The sequence below is a fragment of the Puntigrus tetrazona genome, chromosome 24 (genome assembly GCF_018831695.1).
Source record: "Puntigrus tetrazona isolate hp1 chromosome 24, ASM1883169v1, whole genome shotgun sequence".
Taxonomy (NCBI): domain Eukaryota; kingdom Metazoa; phylum Chordata; class Actinopteri; order Cypriniformes; family Cyprinidae; genus Puntigrus; species Puntigrus tetrazona.
In genome coordinates, this window is record NC_056722.1 from 10,243,979 (window position 1) to 10,270,052 (window position 26,074).

General features: G+C 38.9%; 2 protein-coding genes across 7 annotated transcripts in view; one reads left to right on the forward strand and one right to left on the reverse strand.

The window, feature by feature from the left end:
- Positions 1-363: 363 nt before the first annotated feature.
- Positions 364-11,408, reverse strand: acbd5a (acyl-CoA binding domain containing 5a). 6 transcript variants are annotated; one of them, XM_043226692.1, is made up of 13 exons: positions 11,271-11,408; positions 9,403-9,520; positions 7,805-7,925; positions 7,130-7,202; positions 6,913-7,030; positions 5,908-6,111; positions 5,331-5,525; positions 5,150-5,235; positions 4,475-4,691; positions 3,554-3,753; positions 3,418-3,477; positions 2,927-3,036; positions 364-2,204 (listed from the first exon to the last, which is right to left on the reverse strand). In XM_043226692.1, exons 2-13 carry the CDS (start codon positions 9,482-9,484, stop codon positions 2,192-2,194), a joined length of 1,479 nt encoding a protein of 492 aa, XP_043082627.1. In that variant the 5' UTR covers positions 9,485-9,520; positions 11,271-11,408; the 3' UTR covers positions 364-2,191. The 6 variants fall into 6 exon arrangements, with proteins under 6 accessions (XP_043082627.1, XP_043082626.1, XP_043082628.1 ...); XM_043226691.1 differs by lacking the exon at positions 11,271-11,408 and adding an exon at positions 9,868-9,985; XM_043226693.1 differs by lacking the exon at positions 11,271-11,408 and adding an exon at positions 9,816-9,905 and having other exon boundaries at positions 2,927-3,033.
- Positions 10,786-26,074, forward strand: part of abi1a (abl-interactor 1a) — a 39,406-nt gene continuing 24,117 nt past the window's right edge. Inside the window, 2 exon segments of the mRNA XM_043226688.1 lie at positions 10,786-11,018; positions 20,779-20,946. Of these exon segments, the coding sequence (XP_043082623.1) occupies positions 10,902-11,018; positions 20,779-20,946 (285 nt within the window). The 5' untranslated portion in view covers positions 10,786-10,901.

Sequence of the window (26,074 nt, forward strand, 5' to 3'; positions counted from 1 at the left end):
GTGTGTTGCCAGGTTTGCGGTTTTACAGCAGAACCGGGTCATTTTAACTCTCTTTCCGTGGGATGTTTTTCATGTCCGTGGGACCCTGCCAGAAGTAATGTATATTTTAAACCCTGGGGAGGCCGTTTTTCAAGGGGCGGATCCCACACTCAAAAATGATTGGGCTAGTATTAGGTGGGTTTTGCTGTGAAAACCTGGCAACCCTGAAGTTCATGTAGCGTATATCGCCAAAAGTATTGGATTCACCCCCTTTCAAAAAAACTATTCAAGTAATATCCATGAGTAAAAACCTTAATGTTAAAAGCATGTAATGATATTCTAAATATAGCATTAAATACGGTGCAATACAAGAACATGAACCACTCCGATTTTCAAAAGCTTTTAATGATCCTTTAGTCTAATATATTAAATGACATGTATTGTGACAGTGGTGTAACATGCACTGATCATCTGCAATGAAGGCAAATTTACGCAAAATTCGAAATGGTTAACGGGAACATGACGCGTTTAGTTTAAACAAAAGCATTAAATCAAGAACCTCCTGCTCTACAGACGATTCAAAGTAGTATTACAGACATAACAACATATGCAAATGCTACATTACAGTATAGTACAATTAAAATAGAACTTTCTCCAAGTATATGTTTGCACGTATCTAATATACAATTATTAAAAGGAATTATTAACATTATTGACTAATTTACACAACCTACAATGAAACAAAACACTTGCATTTTTCAGTTTTTGTTGTTTTTTTTTTATGAAAACTGCCCGTGTAGTCATTAGATTTCAACCTTATGTTAGTCATAGGGCTATACACGTTACAAATATTATTTCAGCTCTTAATTCATCGAAAGTGCTTCGCAATTCAACCCGGGTAGATTTCGATCTCGATTACGCCCTGCGAAAGGTATTGAACTTCTCATGCACGCGATCCATATTCAAATGATTCCCCACAGCCATGAATCAACATCGGTAATGATGCAAAAGTGTGATCGATGCCTTTTTCGAATTACACTTATTTTGAAAATTATATGTTTAAAGGAATAGTTCGCCCCAAACATAAAAATACTCCGGCCGTTGACGATATAAAGGAGTTTGCTTATTTAATCGTAATCAATCGAATTTAATCACTTCTGCGGTGAATGGGTGCCGTCAGAATGGCTCCAAACAGCTGATAAAACATCAAAGAAAACGACTTCATGGGAAAAAAGGAATATTATTGATAGACATATGTTTAAATTAAGTATTAAAAATATGTATCTTGTGGATTACGTGCATTGCTAGTGTGTTTATCAGCTATATGGATTTTTTTCCGACGGCACCCATTCACTGCAGAGGATCCATTTGTGAGCAAGTGATTCGATTTCTCTAAATCAGTTCTGATTAAGAAAAACAATCAACATCTCGGCTGGCCTGCGGGACAATAAATGTGAAGCAAATGTAAATTTTTTTGAGGTGAACCGTTCCTTTCGCCATTCAGCCGTTTTTAAGATGCGTCTACACACTTTTGAGGAAACCAGAAACAGGTCAGATCTTCGCAGACATCACGTCGGGAGGTTGAATGGATGAAGGATGTCATTATCTATATTGCCTTCTGACTCTGGTCTCGTTTTTTTTGTTTTTGACATTATGGCTTTATAAAGCACCACAGCTCATTTGAGCAAAAAGTTTGAGATATTTACACACATTTAAAAATCTTACTCGCACAACCTCCAACAATTTGGGGCTTCCTGATTTCTTCCCATTAAAAGTTCGATCCCCAAATATGGGCACTTTCCTGTCAAAGAATCAGAGAGATATTCCTTGCCGTATTCATCAGTGCATCTTTCATTTTGCTACAGTATTAACAACAAATAGCAGCTATGCGCGCAGGACATTGAATGATATAGACGTTGAAATTTATTGTAATGCCCTTAATAATGGATTTCCGTAACTGTTCGTTCTGATTAGCGAAACTGGGGATTTCCGACTTATTACGTTAAAAAAAGAAAAGGTACAAAAAAAAAAAGCTTGCGATAAGCTAATTCGCCGTACATTCACTCGGTCTTTCCAATTGCTAATTCTTAGAGAGTTGTCATCATAGTGCAAAAGCAGGAGTTAGAGATCACGGGACAGGCTTAGAAACACCCTCCTCCTCCTAAACGGGTAACATGGCTCTCCTCTGCGTCGAACCGTCAGTCCATTCCTTTCAGTGGATTCTTCTGTAAAAAAAAGATGATCTTTACGACACACCTGCCGTCCACTGCACGACCTTTTGCCTACAAGCACATCTGTAGCGCATATGTCATAAAGCTAGGGTCAAACTACGCTGCGTGAAACGGCAGGCAATGAACGTTTCGAATAATACTCGAGCAGTAGTTCATAAAAATATTATTAAGAATGCACTTACCTTCGGGCTATCCAAGATCTAGATGAGTTTTGTTTCATTCCTTTAATTTATTTATTGTTTTCAAACAGGAAATTTGCACAAATGTCAGAAAGATTGTTTTAATGTTTTTACTAGTGCTGTCAAACAATTTGTTTTTTTATATATATATATATATATATATATATATATATATATATATATATATATATATATATATATATATATAAAAATAAATAAAATGTTATTTATTATTTTTAAAAATCATAAATGATTGGAATTTAAAAATATGTATTTTAATTAGGGCTGTTGATTTATTATTTATCAAATAATTATTATTTAAGTATTATGAATAGCTCATTTCTTGTAATTTCTATTCAGTGCTTTTCTTATTTATTATGACTTTAAATGACCATTTCAGAGTAATTTCTCAATGCAAATTAATTCATGCAATTAATTATTTCACAAATCAATCCATTTCCGATGTCACTTTTACGCCGCGAGGATACCTTAAACGGACTAAATGCACTAATTTAAAAAAAACTGCGCAGCACTGACCTTCTCCTGCGCTGCACATACAGACGGATGAGCCACTGCACCACAAACGGCCAGATGACCGCAAAGGCCACAGTTCCAGGAGACACATCAAAAGGCCACCAGGACGGCTTCTGGGAAGTAGAAATAATAATGAAAATAGAACATCAGCACCCATTTAATAGCAATGGCATAATTGAATAAAATTCATAAAAATCATTTGGGACACAATCATAATGTGCGCGTATGCATTTGGACGCTTTTTATCCAGGTTTACTTTTTATCAGTCCATGCTTCCACTGGAAATCATACTGCTAGCTGTTCAAGCTACGGGAAGGCTTTTTTCTTCTGTTGAACATGAAAGTAGTTATTTTGAATGGTTCAAGTCACCGGGGACCCAAAACTGTTCCGTTACCAACATTCTTCAAAATATAATTCAATCTTTTGTGTGTTCAGCAGAAGAAAGAAACTCATACAGGTGTACAGTCCTCAAACTCATAAAAGCCTGCTTTTACCTTCTTCGTTTTATTTGCAGGTGGTGACAGGTAGTCTGACGGCAGCGCTAAGGATCGGGCCTGAGAAATGACACACGTCGGATCAGAAATGTAACATTTCCTATTAAATCCACGTCGAAGAGCGAGGGTTTGTCACCTGCGAGGCCGTGAGTGCTTCCAGCGTGTGCAGCCTCTCCAGCACGCTCTGCATGTCATCCTGCAGTCTGGCCAGAGCACAGATGATCTGTTCGTTCAGATTCTGCGCCACGGATCCATCCGTCCCCCAGCGCTCCCCATCTCCCCCGCCGCCCTGCTGGGGCCCCGCTGACCCTGAGCCGAAGGCAGGTGACCTGGACCCTGATACACAGGAGAAGAACGCTCTGTAGATCATTAACGGGTTAAAATAACAAGCTTTGCAAAAACACATTTATGGAGGATTCCAGCTCTGTGTGCTCGCAATGAAGAAATCTCAGTATATTTCATCCAAAACCGATATTTTATTTGTATATGCACCGTATATCATAAATGTGGTCTGTATTTTTGTACTGTTTTCCTAAAGGCAAAGCAACAACACGCTGTTTCATTGCTGCATGAACCTGCATTGTTAAAAAAATAAATAAAATTGGGTTAATAATAATTTCATAATTCAGTGACCCATTAATTTCCGTCACATCCAATAATTAGTGAATTATTGAATCAGGTGTTTGAACAATTTGGTTGCAGTGTCTGACTGTTCGAGTATCCTAATCTAAAATGATTTTAAATATTAATAGTCATTAAAAAAAAACAAAACATGAATATTTATAGATTAAATGTAAGAATTTTAGATAAAAAAGGAGTTTAAAAACATTTAAATGTTAATTAGCGGCACTACTGTGAACTGGCTAGGGCAAATAATATGAAAAATAAAAAAATTTAAATAAAAATCTGCTGTTTATGGCATAAATCAGCCATAGTCTAGAGTCATAGTCTCCAATGAGGAAACTGGGCTACATGCAAACAGTGTGTGTTTCCATTAACACCAAAATATAAGTCTGGAAAAACAGAAGTAGGCAGACTTTGGTTGGCAGGTTTGTACCTCTTCCCCTCCTGAGCACAGAACTGTCACTTCTGTTGGCAGGAAGTCCCTGCCTCTGAGAACCGCCTCTGCTGCTCCGTCCATCTTCGCCACCGTGCTGCACGCCATCCTCCCGTTCCAGCAGTTCCTCTTGCGATCGGATCTCTCCTGTGGAGGACAGTGTGCTGTGGCTCTCTTCCGCCACGTCCAGTGATTGGCTGACATGTAGCTCAGATCCCTGGAGACCAGCATCAAAAGCACACGCATTGCTGACGTTTTGGAAGATTTTGGAAACCTACTGCGTTTCCGGTAATTTCAATAGGAATTCGTGTACTTGTAGATTTCCCAGCAGGTTCGAGGCGGTCGTGTGCAATCTCTAAGCTGACCAATAGAAAGCCGTTTAGCTTGAAACCGTGTGATCTGTTATTTATACACTCGACAACAGACCACAGAAATCTTGCTGTCATTTCTCTCATGTGACCACACCTTAAAGGGACAGTTCTCCCAATAAGTGGAATGTACTCATTCCCACGTTGTTGTATTTCTTTCTTCTGCTGAACACAAATCAAGACATTTTGAAGAAACCAAATGGTTTCTGGTCGCAAATGACTTCCATGCTATTTTTTGGGTGAACTGTCTCTTCGATACCGAATCAAGTGATCTTTGGATCGTGAAGTGTAACTGAAATCTACTCACCTCTTCTCCACCAAACTGGTCGACGGAGTCACAGTACACCTCGCTGTCCGAATCACTGGCCACGTGATGACAACTGGACATGTCTTCTGTGAGAGTGATTCAGAACGGGTTAGATAACGGCTACAATCACGTCCTAGATGCTACTTTTAAAACAGTCAAGTACACGATTAAACCTCCTCACCTTTGATGTGTCCATTCAGCTCTATGACATCTCTATCGTGGTTAAAGCTTTCTGAGTCTTCTTCCGATTCCTGCCTGTTCAGATCAGACTTGGATCCATGCGTTCCATTGGTAAGGACTTTATGTTGGCCAACATTCCCATTAGATACCGGCCCTTTAGGTTTCCCTGCGGTAGTCCTTTTCTTCAGCTGTGAGGCTAAAAACAAAAAAAGCAACTATATTATGAATACTCACATTCTGAGGAAAAACTAATGCAAAACTACTCCAGATTTTGTAACGTTTGCTGAGGCACTGCTAAGGTAGGAGCACTCGCCGATGCCAAAGCTATTCAACTCAAAAAAATGCTATATTTTTAACAGCTTTGCAGGCACAAAAGTCCATTGTGAACAATGCATGAAGAACAGGTCACACAGAACAACTTGCTTTCAAACAAAGAAGCTTTCTGGCAAACTTGTAGTTCTTCAACCAACTGAATTGTGCTTTTGTTCCGATTCCTTTGAAACGTCTGGATTTCTTCTGCAGAAATTATGTACACAATTTTTAATGCAACTGTACAATTAATGATGATGAAGTTTTACCTTTTTTCGCCTCTTTAATCTCCTCTTCTTCGTCTTTCTCCTCCTCCTCATTATCATCTTCTCTGTCTTCCATGCCTATAGATTTAGTCTTTGGAGTTTCTGATATTTTAATGGGGAAACTGTCCAGGCTGCCGTTCATCTCCATCGACCTGATGATGGTTTTTGTGACGCTTCTGGGAGGTGACGTTAGCATGCTCCCAAACCCTGGAGACGACAACAACATACATGCAAGATGATGCATTGACAGCATGTTCTGAAACTTGATAAGCGCACTTTCTGAAAGGTGCGTTCTATCAGGACTATTACACAAAAAGTAAAGCTGTACCAGTAATACTACACCTCTTACACAGAGATTTCAAAGCCAACACCTGGACTACGGCACTATGAACTAAGGGCTCAGGCCACCGGGAGAACACACTGCTAATCACTTGCCTTCAAGTTGCCTAGCAAATCTTTCCAAGCGGGCTGAACACGAAACAAAGGGGTCATTGGTTAATTCATTTAAACGAGATCTGATCTTGCACGATACAGTTTAAACGTTTGGGTCTTGGGAGAGTTTTTGAAAAGGAGTCTGTTGTTGCCAAGGCTCCATTTATGTCAAAACAGTATTAGTGTTTTAATTTAGTGATGCGAAAACTACATTTTCAGCAGCCATTACTACAATCATGATCCTTCAGAAATCATTGTAACATTGTAATATACTTGAATAAAATCCTTACTGAATAAATTAAAGTTCAGATGCAAAAGATTATATATATATATATATATATATATATATATATAAATGCTACTTTTTAATGTTAATCAAACCGATAATTTTTCTTAAAAAGCTCAACATTTAAAGGATGTTTTAGACAAAGAAATATCAGTCATATTTAACCCAAAAATGTAAAATATTTTTGAATAATCATTATTATTACCACTTATTTCGTTAGTATATTAGATTATATGTATGTATATATGTATATACATATGTACACGTGTGTGTGTGTTTATTTGGTTCACCTGTGCTCAAATCTGACACTTGCGTTATCTTCTTCTTTTCATCCACGAGCTCATAGAACGGTCCAATGACCTGCAGAAGCTCCTCCACCTCATTTGTTACAGGCATGCTTTCCAGAATCTATTCAGCCAATTTAAAGCAGAGTTATCGAAATCATTACCTTAAACCATACCACGTTTTAAAACACTGCTAAAAAATAAAAATACAAAACATTTATACCAGTTTCAAATCTTCCACATAGGCCTCCATCGCCTCTTCTTTCGGCATTTCGCCAAGAGAATTCCACGCATCCCTGAACACAAGCAGCAGGACGGGTCGGTGAGAACTTTGCACTCATAAGTTTGTCTACACTGTTTAAAAGCGGATTGCACTTTTCAAAACAGACTCATCTGACTATCAGTTGCATTAAAGACTTTAAACAAGGATTTTAAAATAGATTTTTGCAGAAGCACAATGCAGAACCTTCAGTGGGAATAGTTACTAAGAATATAAACCTGATGCGATACTGATACCACTCCGTTATCTCAGTGAACTTTCACCAACAGTTCACTTTCACTAGGTTAAGGACACTGGTCTAAATGGTTTTAACTCATTTAAAGGGGAAGTGTGGCATTTTTAACGCGTTAATGCCACTGCAAAAAATATCGATCGTTTCCAAACTGATTTTTTTAAACTCTACCCCTGTCTGCCATTGGTTGAACAGGTAGTCTTTCCCCAAACTCAAACCATTGGTCGAGCCATAAACTAACATGACAGAGTAACGTTTGGATAATGCTTGCACTGTCAACAGCTTTTATTATACTGGGATACGAGAAACCTTTAAGAACTACTAACACTCATTACTAAACTCTGTAAAATAAATTCACTAATCTAGCCATGAAGCAGGTTCAATACCATTTGGCTTTGCCAATAGGGTCCCAAAATCCCGGACGGGGAATGTTGCAGGGGCCTTGCGTTGCTTGCTTGTAGTAGCTATAAAATTTCAGCATCATGTCGTTGGAAGGCTGAAATGAGCCTGAAAAACATTTTTAAAAATCTGAATCAAGAGGTAATGTAATATTAGATAACAAAAAAGTCATAAATATGAAATACACACGTGCATACTTGTAAAAAAGATTAGTCTTTAACGAGCTGAAAGCTTTCTCTGTTCTTTTTCTATTCTATTTACTTATTTTCTTTTTATTTATTATAAATAAGATATATTAAGGTGCCCATGTTACAGTGTAACTATACTCTTAAGTATACTTTTTTAAAGTACTTTCTTAACTATATGGTTATGGTTAGAGTTAAGGTTTGGCTTAGGTTTACCTGCATGTAGTTATATATAACATATTGTTATGCTAATAGTACTGTTTGACGAGAACACCTTAACATACCTGTTACTCCACCTACTTGGTTTCTTGATATTTTCGATGTATGTTCTGCGTTAGGCTGAGATTTGTCATACCTCCTGCATATCACTGCTCTTTTTTTTAGCTTTTGATTGCTTCGTAAGTCACTTTAAATAAAAGTTGTCTGCTAAATGCATCTACATATATAACGGACACTATAGTACATATAGGGCTACACGGTTATGACAAAAATCATAATTGTTAAAAATTCCCATAAAACTGTAACTGCGATTATATTATTATGATCGAATGATGTTTATACCATTGTTACATAGCATAAACAGCATAAAAGCTGAAAACGCTAACTGAGAAACGTTTATTTGTTTTCTATAGTATTAAACCTCAGATGTCAGTTATACATTGGACTGATTTATTCTTTAAATAACAATTTAAATAGACAATTGTGCAGCCCTACATATAACGCAGAAATATCAATAAATTTAATTACATTTAATTTAATATCTCAATGTATTATATTACCTTATTTACCCTTCAGATTTCTTCCTATATATGATATTTATTTAAAGTCTATCTATCTATCTATAAAGAGAGGGAGAGAGATTAATTTAATATTTAAGAAGAAGACTATGACTATATAATATATTATTATTATTATTTAAAATTTCACTTAAACCAGTTTCATTTGACCATGAAGGAATAATAAACATAAAAAATGTAACAATTAATTTTATGTGCCGTGTTGTTTAAGAGGTTTAAGGCACCTTAAAAAGTCACAAAAATGCTGACATGCTTCACAAACAAATAATAAATAAGTGCATAGAAATCTCGTCAGTCTTTAATGTATCTCGCATGTTGTCATATGTGATAATTCGCCTGATGCTCTATCACTAGTCACATCACATCACATCACATCACACACACACACACACACACACACACGGTCTCTGATCAGGGCTAGTGGCACACGAGCTATTTCAGCACTTAAGCCAGGCTGAATGTAGGCTAATCGCGTTGACCGTGGAAAACAGTAATAATTTCTTATATGATGAAACTGCCTCGAGTAGGTGAGGGGTCGCGTGCACTGCTGCAGCGTAACACACGATACAGTGTGCAATACATAACTGTTACCCATTTACTCACCGTTTGAAGGTAAACTTTGGATCACTTTAACAGCAGCATTGAACCTCTGCTCGTAGACTGGTTTGTTGTCACCCTCCATCATGACAATCTAACCGCTACAGCAAAAACGAGATCAAACCTACGAGCAAAGTTACAGTTCCCATTAATCGATTTATATCATTCATAACGTTCCTTGCATCTGTCACAATTACAGTACACCCCACCTGCACCTCACACGTTAATGGGACTGTTTATTATTCCAAAAGAAGTAAACAAAACCCAAAACAATTCATTTCGCCTTTGCAAATCCTGAAGGACAAGCGAGACATGACTGAAAGTGCAGTGGATGCTATTTAATGTGACATTTCTGGATTAACGTGCGGTAAACATGATCGAAAAGACGTTAAAACAAGCACGGGCGTTTGATACTTTACCATTTGCTGCTCTACCTGCTTTGCTGGAGACTACGACCTCATGAATACGTACCTGACAGAAAACATACGAAATCCTACTTCAGGTGTTTCCTGGGAATTGTAGTTCCTTGAGAGAACGGCACTGCATTTAAGTCTTGCAAGCAATGGCATTTAAATCCTACAAATACCACAATTCTGTATATACACACTTAACATTTCGGATGATGTAGTTCCTCGAGGCAAGCTTACCCAAGGGAGTTTATGACATAAAAACCGTCTCTGACTACGAAGTTTGAATGTTCCTAGCAATATTTTGACGCATATGTCGAAAGAAACATATGCGATAAATAATTCCCTGCGCAATAGATGATAAGGCAACACCGTAACACTTAATGAAACACATTAAAGTGTTCCGTCCATCGTTACTCGGTGTAATATAACACTACAACTCCCAGCGTTCCATTCGTGCCTCAACAACGTATCAGCTGTGCTTGATAGGTGACGCTATGGCGGAAATGAGGAGAGGATGAAGTCTGGCTCATTTCCCAGAATCGGTTCTCCTGAACAGTTTCAACGAACCGTTTAAAAAGAAACAATTCTCTGATTCTTTTGCTTAACGGCGCCATCGTGCTACATTAAATACTCAAATGCAGTCACACATTTAGTCTTTTTGGTAAATTAGAGATTAAATAGTCGTATAGTTACACCTAACTAACTCTCACAAGAATCGAAATACAATATTTAACTACTAGTATTAATGTAGGCTACATCTCACGGTTTTGCAGCTTTTAATATATTTGTTTTTATTATAAAACCCTTTTCAAACGCATGTAAATGAAATGTTCACTCCAAAAACTTGCGCTACGCTACGATAATCCGGCTCAGTGCGAGTCGTAGAAGTTTCGGTTCAATGATTCAGTGAGTCGTTGACTCGCGAACAGTCCTTCCCTATTTATTCCGGTTTCAGACCGGTTTCGCGAACCGGTTCAATTGACTCATTACAAAGATTTGACTCAAGCGAACGATTCCGACATCGCCGGGGCTGAGCTTGAGCTCTCAATCAAATCCCATAGACGAGGAGTAGGAAGCTCTGTGGAGACATGTAAGATGGCAGAGCTGCAGATGTTACTAGAGGAAGAAATTCCAGCCGGTAAACGAGCGCTCGTGGAGAGTTATCAGAACCTCACGAGGGTCGCGGACTACTGCGAGAATAATTATGTTCAGGTAAGCACGCGCGTGTTTGTGCGTTCCGCGCCGATCTCCGGCGCCTGCCGCTGTGGTGGATCGGACAGGAAATATGGTTGTAAAAATGGAAAAGCAGGAACGAACCGCTTGTGGGAGATCGTTTTGAGCGGATAAAGGGCGATCTTTTGAAAACGCTCGATCGCGTTCGAATGGTTTGCTGATGGTATTTGCGATCGTTGCGGGGTTTGAGTCGTTTACATTGAGGGTGTGTCTGGATACAGTTTAACTTACACGCATGAAGTTTTGCTGATATCCCCCAGAATCGGCTCGAACTTCGGAAAGGAGGATGTGCGAGTTGTCCGGTCTCCTCGACGAAGCGTTTCTGACCGTCTTGACGAAATACGATAAGACCGAGCGTTAAGAGAGAAATGAGTTGTCATGCGGGAACATGAGAGCTAAAATAGTTGAGCTCATGTTTTAATACATCAGTTTATCGTGTCATATCTGCTTCCTTAAAGCTGTTTGCGAGCTCAACTTTTTCTCAACCGGGGGAAAACACAAATGAAACTAAAAATTAAATGGAAAAAGACGTTTAAATTGTGTGTGTGTGTGTGTGTGTGTGTGTGTATATATATATATATATATATTATTATTATTATTATTATTATTATTTTTATTTTTTTTTTTAAATATGAAACTGATTTTACGCACAGCTGTTGTTAGTGTCAAGTCATGAATTTCATATAATTATTTATTTTATTTATTATAATTTTTTTGTATGTAATTACTTTTAATATGTGTTATTTATTTTGTATTATAATTATTATTAGATTTTTTTTTATTTAATAAACCCAAAAATGCTTATTTTTTTCATTTGCCTTTTTAAATATTTCAGTAATAATACATGCTTAAAATGTTTTTATTTCAACATCTTATTTTTTGTTTGTATATTGTCCGTTTATCAGTATAGAGTACGTATCTTTTTTTTTGCCACGATTTGCAGCTAATCGCAAGAAATGATTGACAGCGGAATGACCCTCCTCTCTCAAGATTTGATTTACAGCCTTTAAGCGACATTTCAAAAGAAAGTGAAATGCTCTGCAACCGTCGTCAGATGTTTGCGAGCGGCGTTGCGTTCAACCCGTTTCCTCTAACCCATATCTCCACGATACAGAACACCTGTTAGGAGAGCTTAAGATTAAACCGAGGGTGAGATCCACTGCGCTATCAAGGTGCGATTACGTTCTAATTCCTTCACACAAAAAAAGTTGCTCGACAGGTAGTGCGGCATTTGTTCGTGAAGCGGCCCGTCAGGTTTGATGTGAAATGGCAACCCTTTCCTCCGCGTGACCGAGCACGCATCGAGTCGCACCGATACTACAGCAGCGACCGCAGGAGGAGATGACTCAGATGGGAAACCGATCGCTGGGGCCTGGTGTACAAGTCCCGGCTTGACGGTACGGCCTGCGGGCTGCCGTGTGGCTTTTTCCGCCCTCCGCGTCGTGAGCGCAGGATGAAGGCACTTCCTGTGAATGACTGTGTCGCTGTGATGATGCGGCAGCAGATGGTGGGAGTGGGTCTGTGTAACCAGGACAGCCACTGCCCCACTTTCTCATGTTCTCTCTATGCGTTGGAGAGAGAGGGAGAGAGAGGCATGTGAAGCATGTAAGGAGTGCCCCGAGGTCGATCGTCTCCTCCGGGGGCAGGACGGGTCACACTGCTGTTTCTGGCCTACATGTGGAAATGTTGATCTTTCTCATTCTGGATTTAATCACGGTTCACATCCAGAGAATTAGTTTTTCGCCCCCAGAACGTTGATTTACCAATCGCTTTCTATTTAGTTAGGCAGAACGGCGTTTTCTGTTTTATATACATTGGAAGCAGACCGTGATAATGGCTATCAGTCTTTTCTTTTCGCCAAGACAAATGTTCCGTGGAAGTATGTTAGAGACGCCTTAATGTATTACTTCAGGAAGTATGTATTTTAATTGTACTTCATTTTTGCTTAAGTGTACAGATGTACCGTTTTTTCTAGCCGACGTTTATCAATACCTCACCATTCTCTGTCAAAACATGCAATTTCAATACGAAGAGTTCATTTGCAAGCCCGTGAAAGCTTTGTACGTCTTCAGAACATAATTTAAGATATTTTAATGAAAACCGGGAGGCTTTAGCCTGTCCCATTGACTGCCATGGAATAAAGACCTCAAGGTCCAGAAAACTATGAAAGACATCAGAATAGTCCATCTGAGTTTCAACCGTAATGTTGCAAAGTGATGAGAATACTTTTTGTACGACTTTATTCAAAAGTTGAGGTCTTTATTACTTGGCAGTCAATGGGACAGGCTGAAGCCTCACGTTTTAATCCATAATATCTTTAATAAATTGTGTTCTGAGGATGATTGAAGCTTTTACGGGTTTGGAATGGAATGGGGGTAAGTGACTGATGGTTTTGAGATTTCTAAAACGTTGCAAAACGTTTTGCACGTCTGTAATGGAAACCCAGCTAGCAACATCTATATGACATTTGTTTACCGCAGATTTAGCTCACAAAGAACTGACAGTCATTATCAAAATAATTATTTACAATTATCAGTACATAAGCAAGTTTTTGCAGGTTTTTTTTTAAATCAGTTGTAAGCTAATTCAACCTTGCTGAATCCAATCCCATGCAAATGAATTGTTCGGTGAGGTTTAATGATAATGGCCAATCAGCTTGTTTATGAATTTGGAGGACAATCAATTTCAAAGTAATGAGGAATGGTATGACGCGTACATTTTTTGCTGCCCAACACTAAAAGTGCTTTACGAGTATGTAAAGTGACAATAGATTTGTAGCAAACAGGCCAAAAAGACTGAGTTGGAATCGTGCGGCTGTTTGGAAGTTATTGTATGGAAATGTGCTTTTGCGCGTCACGAAAGAAGTCCACGGAGTTTGGTTCTGGAATGGAATGAGAACGAGTAAACGATGGCAACGCTTTGGGACACTTACGTTTATGGGTTATGGAAACGCAAGGTGCATTAAATTCTCTGGTGTTTTAATGTTTGTGTTTTAAAATACCCCAGAGTCCAATTTGCATGTTCGTCCAGCAACTGTTCCTCTTTTGGAATGCAAGACGGCATGCCGTCGTAACCTCCGTGGACAGGTTGGCTTCTGACAAGGGTGCATTAATGAACGCGAGCCACCTGGCTTGGTGAGAAGGACACGAAAAGAAAACGTTCTTGAACAGGTGGTGGGCCACCATCGCTATATTCGCAAATGCGATAAGTAATACACAAGTTTAGACGGGAAAGCGTTTTGATAATAAGCACTTTGGCGTTTCTAAGAGTTGCCGTTGAGTTTAGGTGCCCTGAATTTTGAACGCGGCCAGCTCAGTGGCGCTTGTTCGTCTCTGAGAGTTCTGCTTTGCATGACTCAAGCTGTGGCTTCAGCAGACCAACTGTACTGCATGCTAGGATTTTCCATATAATAGGACAAGTGTGAAGATTGCTGCCCACCGTTCCAGAGTGGCTTCTCTGTGGAGGATGTATTGTGTTCAGAACAATAAGTCTGATTTTATTGTGTTATGAAAGGCCTACACCAGAACTTCTGAAAGAGACACTCAGCAGTATGTAATATACTGTTTGGATATTTTTACTGAAATGGTGCATTCTTGTAAAACATGCTCCAATTATATTTAGTTTAACTACTATACTAGTGATAAAATGAAATAAAATAGCTTTTTTGATAGCTGGTCAACCTCTGAAGCGCATTCAGTCAGGTTGCACAACTCCTGTGAGAGTATTCAGAGTTCTCACCGATAACAGTTGTAAAATACTTTCAGAAGCAGACTGAGGTCATGTGTATCTAAGCTTTTTTAATCTAGCTGTTTTGTCCTGCGGCCTTCATAGGTGTGGTTTGTTTCTCGTTGAATGAGTCAGCGAGTCTGAATAAGGGTGGATCCGTCTTGCAGATTGCTGTATCACGAGCACTGTCCTTCCTCGGACTTTACTTTTGAGCTTAGGTGTCTATTTTAATACCCTTCTCATCTGATATGTTAACAAACGCAAAAAGCAAGAGGTAGTGCACCAGGTGAGCTAACAAGCAAGTTTACTTTGTGTGAAGCAGATGACATAAAAGTATAAGAATAAGTATCTGTAGTTTCCACCGTGATCAAAATTTGGGACTTGCCACTAGGGCTGGACAATGTCTTCAAATGTCTTCAAATGTCTTCAAATGTCTTCAAATGTCTTCAAATGTCTTCAAATGTCTTCAAAATGACTTCAAAATGACTTCAAAATGACTATATATTTTGTTCGATACAATTCTGATATCGTTACGATTTCGATACCGACACGAACAATATAAAAAAAAAAAAGCCAAGAATGCCCACAACAGACAAACTTTATGAATTTATGGAACCTGTAATATTAAAACTACAGCTGATCGCTATTACAGATCGAAACAAAAGAGCTTCAGCCAGGGTAAAGATGAAAAGCGCTCCAAGTTCCTGCTCTTCTACCCTGGTCTAATGCTATGATTTTCATGCATTTGAATGTGGTTTTACCATCAGACTGCTCTTTGGGGCCACCGTATGCTTAAATTGTGCGCGGTTGTCATTAAGTGTCGCCATAGAAATGGACACAATAACCCCCCAGATGTCTCTGTTTACGGAATCGAGGTCAGAGGCTAGCGCAGTTATTCTGGGAGAGACAAGTCTTTACCCTCGCTAGATCAGCCCCGGCTAACATATGTCCTGGAAAGTGGCGTTAGCATTGCTCACGCCAGTACCTAGATTACGCCACAAGACCATAATCCTTCTCTCGCTGGCATCCTCTAGCAGAGCCACATCAGTAAATCCTACAAATACTCATTATTTTTCCTGGTGGAGATCCTCAGCCGGCCCTTCACCCAAGCAGTGTTGCGAAGCAGCGTGAGCTTGGGTGGGAAGCGCTCTTGAATGCCCCTTCCTGTGATCAGACACGGCGATTACTACCCAGTGGCTATAACAGATTAAAGAGCCATCAGAGGCCTGTAATTACAACCCTGCTTCTTTGGCCTTGACTTCCATCTGTTCTTTTGCATGAAAGAATTGACACAAAGGACACACACTTTGAATTCTTTAAAGGGCTAGTCGCCTGAAAATGGAAGTTCTGTCGAGATATACTCAACTTCAAACATTCCATATGTGTATGACTTCCTTTCACTTTAGAGATATGAGAAGGATGGAGCGCAGATGATTGCAACAGATGGCTCCATCTTGAGACAAAATACGTTTTTTTTTTTTTTTTTTTTTTTTTCCCTAGTGGTCATTCGCAGGCAATGCAAAAAAATGGCCACTGATATAATGTTTTTTTTTTTTTTTTTTTTTTTAATCGAACTGATTTGTGAGTCTTTGACTTGAACCGCTATATGATTAGATAACAGCAAAGCCTGTCATTTTGTTATTGAGAAAAGTCATAGGATAATGTAAAAAAAAAAATAAATAAAAAATGAGAACCTCTTAAAGGGATAGTTCACCCAAAAATGAAAATTCATTTTTTCCAAATCTGTTATTTTTTTAAAGATTTGTTCTTATGAACTTATTACATAAGTATTCCAAGAACCCAGTCCCTGTTCTTTTTTTTTATTTGCATTGTGCAAAAGAGCAACTTAGACATTTTGTTCTCACTTTCTTCTTTTGCTTTGAGAATAAAAAATAATACCAGCTAGGAACAGTATGAGAAAATGATGAGAGCATATTAGTTTTTGGACAAACTGAGCCTGTAAAAGCTTAGCTCGCCCTTCCTTGGAAAATACCAAATTTGTTGAGTCAGCGTGTTTTAACCCTATTGGTGTTTGTTGGGTTGGTGTGAAAATGACTGTATGCTTCGTGTCGTTCAAAATCTAACAACCAACAGAATGTTTGTGGGCCATTTGTTAGGGTTGAGTGAACCAGCCAGTACTATAAATAAATTATTTTCAAAACTGACATTGTTGGTTGCCTGAATTACTCAATTACTAATTGGTCTATAAGGGATATTCCAAATGAGTGTTTTTACGATTTACTCACCCTCGTGTCATGCCAGATATATTTGACTTGGTTTCTTCAGTTGAATACAGATATTTTTAGAAAAACGATCAGTCTCTGTGAGTCTAAATGGTGCAAATAAATAGGTACCAGAATTTTAGCGCTCCAAAATGAACATGGTCATAATAGGAGTGATTAATATCCCAGTGGATGAATCTTCAGAAGTGAACGGCTTGCGAGCAACCCGTGGTTTAGTTCAGTATAATGTCGAACTAGTCTCAAAGCGGAACTCTTTACGAGCCCGAATGCCATCACACCCACAAACACAAACTTTTGGATATGTCCTATCCCTTTAGCTCTTCCTGTCAGAAGAGGAAAGCAGAGGGGGCATCTTCGCAAGGGTTACGCAGTGTTAATAAGGGACATTCCTAGCATTTTTTTCACCTGATATACGGAGTGCATTTCCCTCAGGATACGTACTAGAGCGGAGTGATCTTGGCTGTCAGCACTACAGGAAATCCAAACAAATCCCCCCCCCCGTCCTGCTCTCGAAGAGGAGAGTGTTTTGACTTGTTCTCCAGCATGGAGATGAATTCAATGCAAGCAGAACTTTATTTTTTTTTTACTGGGTGCACCGTTGTTCAAGGCCTGAAAGATATTCAATCCGAGCGCCGAAACGCTTGGCGGCCCATCCAGGCAAGTGCTACCTCGGACCCTCATGTCCGACAAAAGTGTCCAAGAGAGCTACCGTTCCTTCCTGTGCCCTCCGGGTCTGCAGGGTGGAGTGTCTCTCCTGATACTTTGACTCTTCTCTAGGGAGGAAACGTAGGCTTTTCCTTCCTGTGCACTTAGAACCAGGAACAGCCTACCTACCCTGTGCCATTTTTCATGGAAATTGTGGAGATTAGTGTCAAACAAATGTTGCTTAAAGGGATGGTTCACCCAAAAACGACAATCTGGAGTTGTCGCTTGCAATGGTAATGTTAATCTAACCTTGTGATGGATTAAATTGAATATTTTATCTTATCGATGGAAGTCACGCTGGACAGCATGTTGCTTTTGGAAATTCAGCAATGTGTTTTTGGAAGTCGCCATTTAATGCAAATCTCCAAATTTTCTAAAAGGCCATTTTAAATGCTAGTTCAACAAGAGAGTGTTGCGTTTATTCCCTCCACCTTTTGCCTTTTCTTATCTCTGGGTTTTTGTGTCTGTGACCATAGAAGAGATAAAAAGAGATTGATACTCTTCTGCCTTCTGGGAACTTGTCCTCAGTGGAAAGTTTTAGATTTCTGAAGAACTTGCCCTTCAGATAAAGCTGCTTTTCTAAAGATCTGCCTGATCGGAATGGTCCTTTATGGGTCTAAAAAAAGGGCAAAAGGTTATTTATGTTTTTCTAAGAGCAAATATGGAAAGAAATTTAACAGGCATTACCAAGAACGAATGACTTGTGTTACCCACAAGGCCATTTCTGTTACCGCGACACGCATTTGCTTTATTCGCTCTCAGTCTGGTTTCTCAAAGATTTGAGGTCACCGGTCAATGACAAATACGATTTGTCCACAGTAAAGAAAAAATAAAACCTATTCAAAATCTATTTTAAAGAACAATGCTATGTTGGTTTCATAAGATTTCATATAGTTGAGTCATATACTTCATATAGGGTTCATACATATAAATTTAATTTTTTTAAATAATTAATACTTTTGTTTAGCAGTGATGCATTATTTGACCAGCTGACAGTGAATATGTTTATAATATTAAAAAATAGAAAATATTTCTATTTCGAATGAATTCTTCATTAAATTTTCTTTTTATCAAAGAATCCTAAGCATAGGAGACTTAAGTCATTAATTAATTTGAATTATTATTATTTTTTTTTTTGTCGTAAAAAGGTTAAACGATCAAAATTCTTAAGAGGCACAGTCATAGGTTCTTCAGGGATCTCCGTTTTTTCATTGCAATTTCTAGACCGTTTTATCCAGACTTCAGACCTCCAAAAATAATATAATTTGTGCGTCTAAATGCATGTTTAAAATAATATATATAAATTGCACAGTCACAGTGACATTTTCCTGAAAACATCAAAAAAATCCTTTTATCCGCCTTACACGTGTACTTCTCTCTTAGCCGGATATGGACTATGAGATTTACAGACGCCTCATGGGGAAAATTCAATCAACAGAGCGGCTATAAAACAGAATTACAACAAAGTCTGATAATAGTACCATACATCCAGACTGGAAATGGACCAAATGTTCTTTTTAAGAGATATGAGATTACAACCTGCCTCTATGGCACATTCAGTCCTTTTAAGTTGTCTTTTGAGAATGTCGGATCATATTCGCTCATCTTAGTTCTTCAGCACCATCAAAATGAAGTTCGTATCTTCTGACATGTAGCTTTTTTTGTTGGTTTTCAGCTGAGCGCCTTGAATTACTGCGTATCTGGTATCAGCATGCACTTATTTTCAACCTTTTGTGTGAATTCCACTTTTTTTAAAAAGCAAACGCCGGGTTGTATATCTTTAGTGCAACAATGTCCATTTGTCTTGCCAAACGCTCACTAAAAATAGCCTGACTTTTGACCGAAGAACAGCTCTGCTCCATGTTTCAGTGGAACATCTGTACAACAATATTATTGCATACCTTCACCACATAATTTGCGATGGGGAATGCCGTAGTCCCCATGTGTAAATATCTTCTTGTGCGTCTTCACGTGTTCAATACAGACAGAATGCCTTCTCTAACAATCTACTACTGCTGTTTTATCACTCTCTGGAGGAAGCACTTAATTTCTTCAGACAGGAACCCGTATTTTCCATCCAAACAAGTCTAGACTGTATTTTATATGTAATCGAACTAAATATTTTCTTTGTTCATCAGAACTTTTATTAAATACCTGATTCATTTCATCATAAAACGTGGGCATTCAGACCACGTTTTCCTCCTCGCTGCAGGTGCTTTAGTAAAGTTTTACCTGCGCGTGCATCTGGTTTTGATGTCTTTTTACAGAACGTATCGCATGAGAGCTTTTTTTACCTCTGTGACATCTCGGTGTACCGCAGAGGTAGGCCAAACGGAGAACTGAGAAAACACCACAAAAGAAAAAAAAGAGTTTCGTTTCTGTGCGATTGTGGTTAATGCAGATTTGCCTTTCAGAACTCTTTTAAGGTGGCATCCACAATGTAGGTGAAAGATAAGACCTTTTTTCTGCATGAAATAATTTTGTTTTATTTTTGCTTTTGAAGCGATACTAAATGCATATAAAAGCATAAACATTTATTATTGAAGCATTTATTTTGTATAAATTATTACTATTACTGTTATAGCAAGTTAAATCCAACATAACAGTAAAAATAATTACTTTGATATTAAATATCAAAATTGATATTAAAATTTAATTAAAATCAGTTGTTTGTGGTTTATTGGACATGGTTTAAGGGTAAAAAATGTCTGAAGCTAATTTAGATAGGTACCAACATGGCCCTTAAAATGGCAATATCACAGCTTTGTTTGAATATTTTGTTTGCTAAAATAAAAATACATAAGTTGCTAATTTATCAAACCCAGTGACTTGACCATTATTTAATGTAACAACTTGTTACGCGTTTTGCCCAGTCTGATTTAAAAACTTGCACAGTTTGTCTGCTAGAAGTTACATTTAAAAAAGGCAGATAGGAGCACATTTATTTTTGTATGTATGAGACGGTCCGTGGGCAGTTTGTAGGAGGTCTTGGCGGAGACTGTTGAAATGAACGCTGTTGTTGTAAAAAATGTAAAATAAGGTGTTTTTCTGACCTTGACCTGCAGGCACAGGATAAGAGGAAAGCCTTGGAGGAGACCAAAGCCTATACCACCCAGTCTCTGGCAAGCGTGGCCTATCAGATCAATGCCTTAGCCAACAATGTCCTGCAGTTGTTGGATATCCAGGCCTCGCAGCTGCGCAGGATGGAGTCCTCCATCAACCACATATCTCAGGTCAGATACATTCGCTTTTTAATCTCTCTCTCTTCATGTCATTTCCTTTGCTTTGTCCTTGCCTGTCTAGAGATTTCATTAGTTGGTTCTTTTCTTTAGGGACTGTCTCCATGTGAATGAATGTCTGTCTCTCACAGTGACCGACTGGTTAATATCTGTCTTGTTTTCGGGTCACCTCTTTTGTCCCCCGTTTCTCTTTCTTCTTTACATACGCCTCTCTGTAGTTAATTCGGTCTTCATGGAGATGTAATACTCTCCCATGGAGCTCTTGTGCAAACCTTACAGCTTTCTTCAGTCAAACCCACATTTGACTGAAGCGTTTACATTTAACGGTATCATTTTCAAAAACTTTGTTAGCGCTGTCAGACCCTAAAACATTTTAGGTTTTTATGTGAAATTATGCCATTTATAAGCCTCCTTGTATAGAATGCTATTCAACTTAGTTATTTTAAATATAGTTTGAAATTAGCATGTTGCTTTACTAATGGTCTTTTGCTCTAAATTTTAAAAATACTTAAATCAATCAACAATTGGTTAAAATAATGTCATTTTTCTTTTTTCTCTTTGCACATTTGAGTAGGATAAACTTTATCTGATGATAAAAATGTGCATAAACTATGATGGAAACACATTTACCAAATAAATTCCTCCATGAGCACCAAAAAAGTCAAGTGGCTGCACTTTGAAACAGGATAACTTGACTAGCAGTGGACCGATCTCATTGCACAAGATCTGTATGTTGTTACGGTCACTCTGAAAAGCCTGAGCAAAGTATCTTTATATAATTGTCTGTTTAACATGATTGCGTTCCCAAACAGCTGGCATTCGCCTCCGAAAGCAATGACTTCATATTGTGTTTTGTCTGATCGCTCTGGGGTGCAAGTAATTTATATCATATATGAAAATTTATATAATCAGTGGCTTCTCCTGTATTCTTAGAGATATTATTGCCACAATTTACCAGGAAATGACGATTTAGTTCTGCTTGACTCATTTGGTTTAAACGGTGCTTTATTCGTATGTGTTTTATTCAATATTCTAGTTTTGCGCAGTAGTTTAATTCTAATTTTTAGTTTGAAACCTAGCTGTTGTCAAGATGTTAAACCATATAAAGATTCTCGGAATTACATTAGAATTATTTGACAAACACAAGTTCGGGTTTTCTCACCCATGTAGCACAAACACTGCTCTCAGTGAAGCAATAACCCCAGAATTACTAGACTGATATAATCTGCCAATCACATTATCGCTTTAATCGGCAGATGTTGATGAGATTAATCGGCGTACAGTGGAGCGTATTTTCAAGTCTCGTCGCCATTCATATGTGTGTCTGGGAATGACAGTGGGCTTTATGAATGGCTCTAAGACAGGCTCATTAAAATGGTCAACAGAGGTCTGTTCTCTCTTCTCACAGCCTCCACTTACAGTGTCAATCATGATTCTCTGCAAAGATGGAGATGGGAATAATAGGACAGTTATGTTAAAAACAGGGTGCTGGCTGTGAGCTGGATTTCTGTAATAGCATGTTGCGCTAAAGGGGGGGTTAAAAGGTATTCACTGATGAATCAGTATTCTGAATCACTCCACTGAAAAACAGAGGTGGAGTGCCATGCTTTACTTGCTGCCACTCAAGCAAGCATCTAAACTTTCAAAAAGTTTGGAAAATATGAATCGAAATACTAAATTGCAACTATAGTGCCACATTCCATCATGCGTCATTGTTCAATACTACCACACACTACGTTACTGGTAACTTGCGTTTTATGCATCAGTTGAGCACAATTCAGGTCTCCAGTCCTCTTTCTGGAGGTCCACCTTCTAGCAGAGTTTAGTTATCTCCTCAGACACACCTGAACCAGGTCTTCAGGGTCACTAGAAACTAGTCTAGGGCAGTGGCCCTTCAGGAACAGAATTGTCAAGGTTTAAGAGACTCAATTTTAGCCAAAATGACTATCAAAAAGACTCTCTGTCTGAAAGAAACATCTAGTCATCTCCCTAAATAGTAGTAGTTCCTAAAACAAACCGCGATCCCGTAACCTTTGCCGCAGATCAGTCATGACTGCTCTGTTCCACTGGAAGGTGACTAATGGCTATAAAGTGGCTCTAATCTCTCGGCAGAGGCACACCCAGAGCTTTGCTGACAGAGGATGTTCCCGTCTTTTAAAGCATTTCTCGCTGTTCCCTCTTCCTCTGACTGCCTATTAGACATACCGCACTGCCAGCATGTGGCTAAATTAGATTAGAACATCAGTGCAGCAGACTAATGGGCCAGCAAGCCAAGCCTGGAGTTCACTGTTTTTATCACAGCTCCACACTGGATGTTTTGAGTCGTGTTATCACGAATATGCCGTGTTGGAGCCAGCCCTGACCCTGAGCGTGGGAGGCTGAAGTGCTGCTACCTAGACCAGCGCATGAAGTGGCTGCTAAGAGACTGTGAACAGTCAGCGCTTTGTCTGGCCGTCTGAAGACTTGGCAGAACACAAGGAGTCTCGTTTTGCTGTTTTCCCTCTTCGTAGCTGCGAGTAAATCCGTGTCTGTCTGTTGCATCTCTGATGAGCTACAGAGGTAACTAATTAAAGGCAGCCCTTAGTGCACCATGCTTTGAAAAGATTCCATGCGTATCCCATCAGCGTCTATGGTCTCCCGTTAACTCGCATTGATGGCTTCCTCTCGGGGCACTTGAAGCCGACGTGACATCCAAATCGACCCCTGTCTTAATGCGCGATTAATCAGTAACAATCGTTCCAAAGGAAAAAGTTGCGTCTTTTGTGTTTCATCAGAAATTAAGTTACATGCTCATCTTCTGCACAACTATTTTCAGTCTCGAGGAGTTTCCGTCGTGCTGCTTTCCAGACTAGCTTATTTGAGTCCAAGACTAGGATGAGTCCAAGTCAAGACCTGTAGAGGGTCTGAATGATTCAGACAGTGCAAACATACTTTCCTTTCGGGTGAATGAAGCTTGGTTTTGCATCAGTGTCAAGCAAACCTCCACAGACCATAAAACATATCTGCAGCATCTTGAGTCTAAGTCCAAATGTTCCATAACAACTCCAAAACATAAATATATGGTCTTGAACCTTTGTCCAGTATTGAGGACTACACAACTACCATTTCCTGTTTTTCACTAAAGTTGGGTTGGATTGATTTTTCCCAACTTTAAATTAGATTTTTCATGTCTATCCATGAGTATTTTCAATTCGGAAGTGTGATAATTCCATGTTCTGTACTCCTCATTACGCTGTGTAATAATGAGCTTAAAGCTCTGTTTTGTGCTACATCTCTATTAAATTTTACCAAAGTGCAAGTTCATAATTAATGGGACTGCAGAATTTGGTTCTGAATGCTGAGATGTTGCATGTGAATTGCAAATAGTTAGCCTTGCACTTTCAGTTAGCAAGACAGACTACAAATTCTTTTTCTCTCTGTCTTGACGTCTCCCTTGGTGTGATCTTGGCAGATGAGTTTCGTACAAACAGGAAATGGAGCTCTAGATAAAAGATTGTAGGAGAGACTGCATTCTCTGTGTTTCCTAATCATCAAATATGGCCAAAATGTGTCATTTTTTTCGGAATGAAAAGATGTGAACTGTAACAATTAAAGGAGGCTGTGTAGGGGCCATCATTACAGTAATTTTTTTTTTTTTTTTTTTTTCCCAGAGCCATAACAGTCTGGATCTCAGTTGGAACCTATTCCAACACAAACTACAAGTCTCTGAAACGTCTTATCTTAATCGGTAGAGAAACAGATAAACTCTCAGGCCACTTAAAGTCAAAATGACATTTAAACAGACCTCAAAAATGACTTTCTTAATGAATGTTCGCCGTTTTATTTTGCACGAAGGGCAGTGATCGGTGACTGATAGTCTGCTGGTCAATGAAAAATAGGACTGTTGAATGTTTTGCCTATCAGTGGTTCTGCTAAGACTTTTGGTATGTAGTTAGTTCTGTCTGTCAATCTCCTTTATCCTCTGTCGATTCCTCAACCTCACTCATGTTATTCACTTGATTGTGTCCAATCTGGACACGTTAACCTTGTGCATTCAAATTATTTTCACACTGCAGGGACAAGAGATTATATTTGTCTCAGCAGATTACTAGCCTTAGCTGTTCACTGTTGGAAAGCTCAAATCCTTCTTATCAGAATATTATGTCCAATCATTTTTTTTTTCACATTAATCAGAAAGTTTACATTCATACAGTCCATTTTTATTAGACCTGATAGGATTGTGCACTTATCTTTAGTGTCTACATACTTAGATGTTTCTTCAACTTTGTCACACATGAGGTCGATTTTGGGTTATGCAACCGTATGCTCTCTTTTTCAACTGATTTCAGCAAAAGCTCCGTTTTGAAGAAGCTGGCTCCTCATTCATATTACTTACAGCAAGCGTTCATCTGGCTCGCCGTAGAGATAGCAGCCCTCAGATGCTCGCGGTCACCCTTTCGGAGTGAAGCCAAAGCCAGATGGAGCATAACACAGTCGTAAATCTGTGAAGGGAGCGCCTGTCCTCACCCTTCAGCTGTGCTTGTAATGTTAGTCAGCTGCAATCTAAACTAAACGAACTGCGTCCTTACAGTGTTTCCGTTTAATGCTGGATATGCGACAAAGAGCCGTGCCACAAGTGTGGTTCTTTTTCACCTGCGTTGTATTGGTTATGTACTGCAAATGATGGTCCACGTGTTCTTTAGCCTGCTGGAGGGGTCTTTAATTGTTACGGCAAAGAATCATCATAATTTGTAAAAAATAAAACCCATCAGGGTGTGGTCGGTTTCGCATTTCAAAATTAATCGTGTGGTTTTGTGCTGTTAATAAACACTGGCATAGAAGTCACATGAAGACATAACCACATGAAGTGTTTTTGTGTGTGTGTGTGTGTGTGTGTGTGTGTTGTTCAGGGTGTGTGCTACAGGCCACTGTTACTCAGCCCTCGCATACAGATGCATGCAACGCTTCTGTCTGTTTGCGCATAGCTGGCTTTTCCGGAAGCCATGCCACCCCGGGGCCGTTTCCTTTAAACTGCTGAAACAACTTTTTCTTTTTTTTTTTTCCCCTGCCAAATGCTGAAGTGAAACTGTCTATCTGACCTGTATCAATGCATCTTTCATTTTGCCTGTATATTTTCCACAGC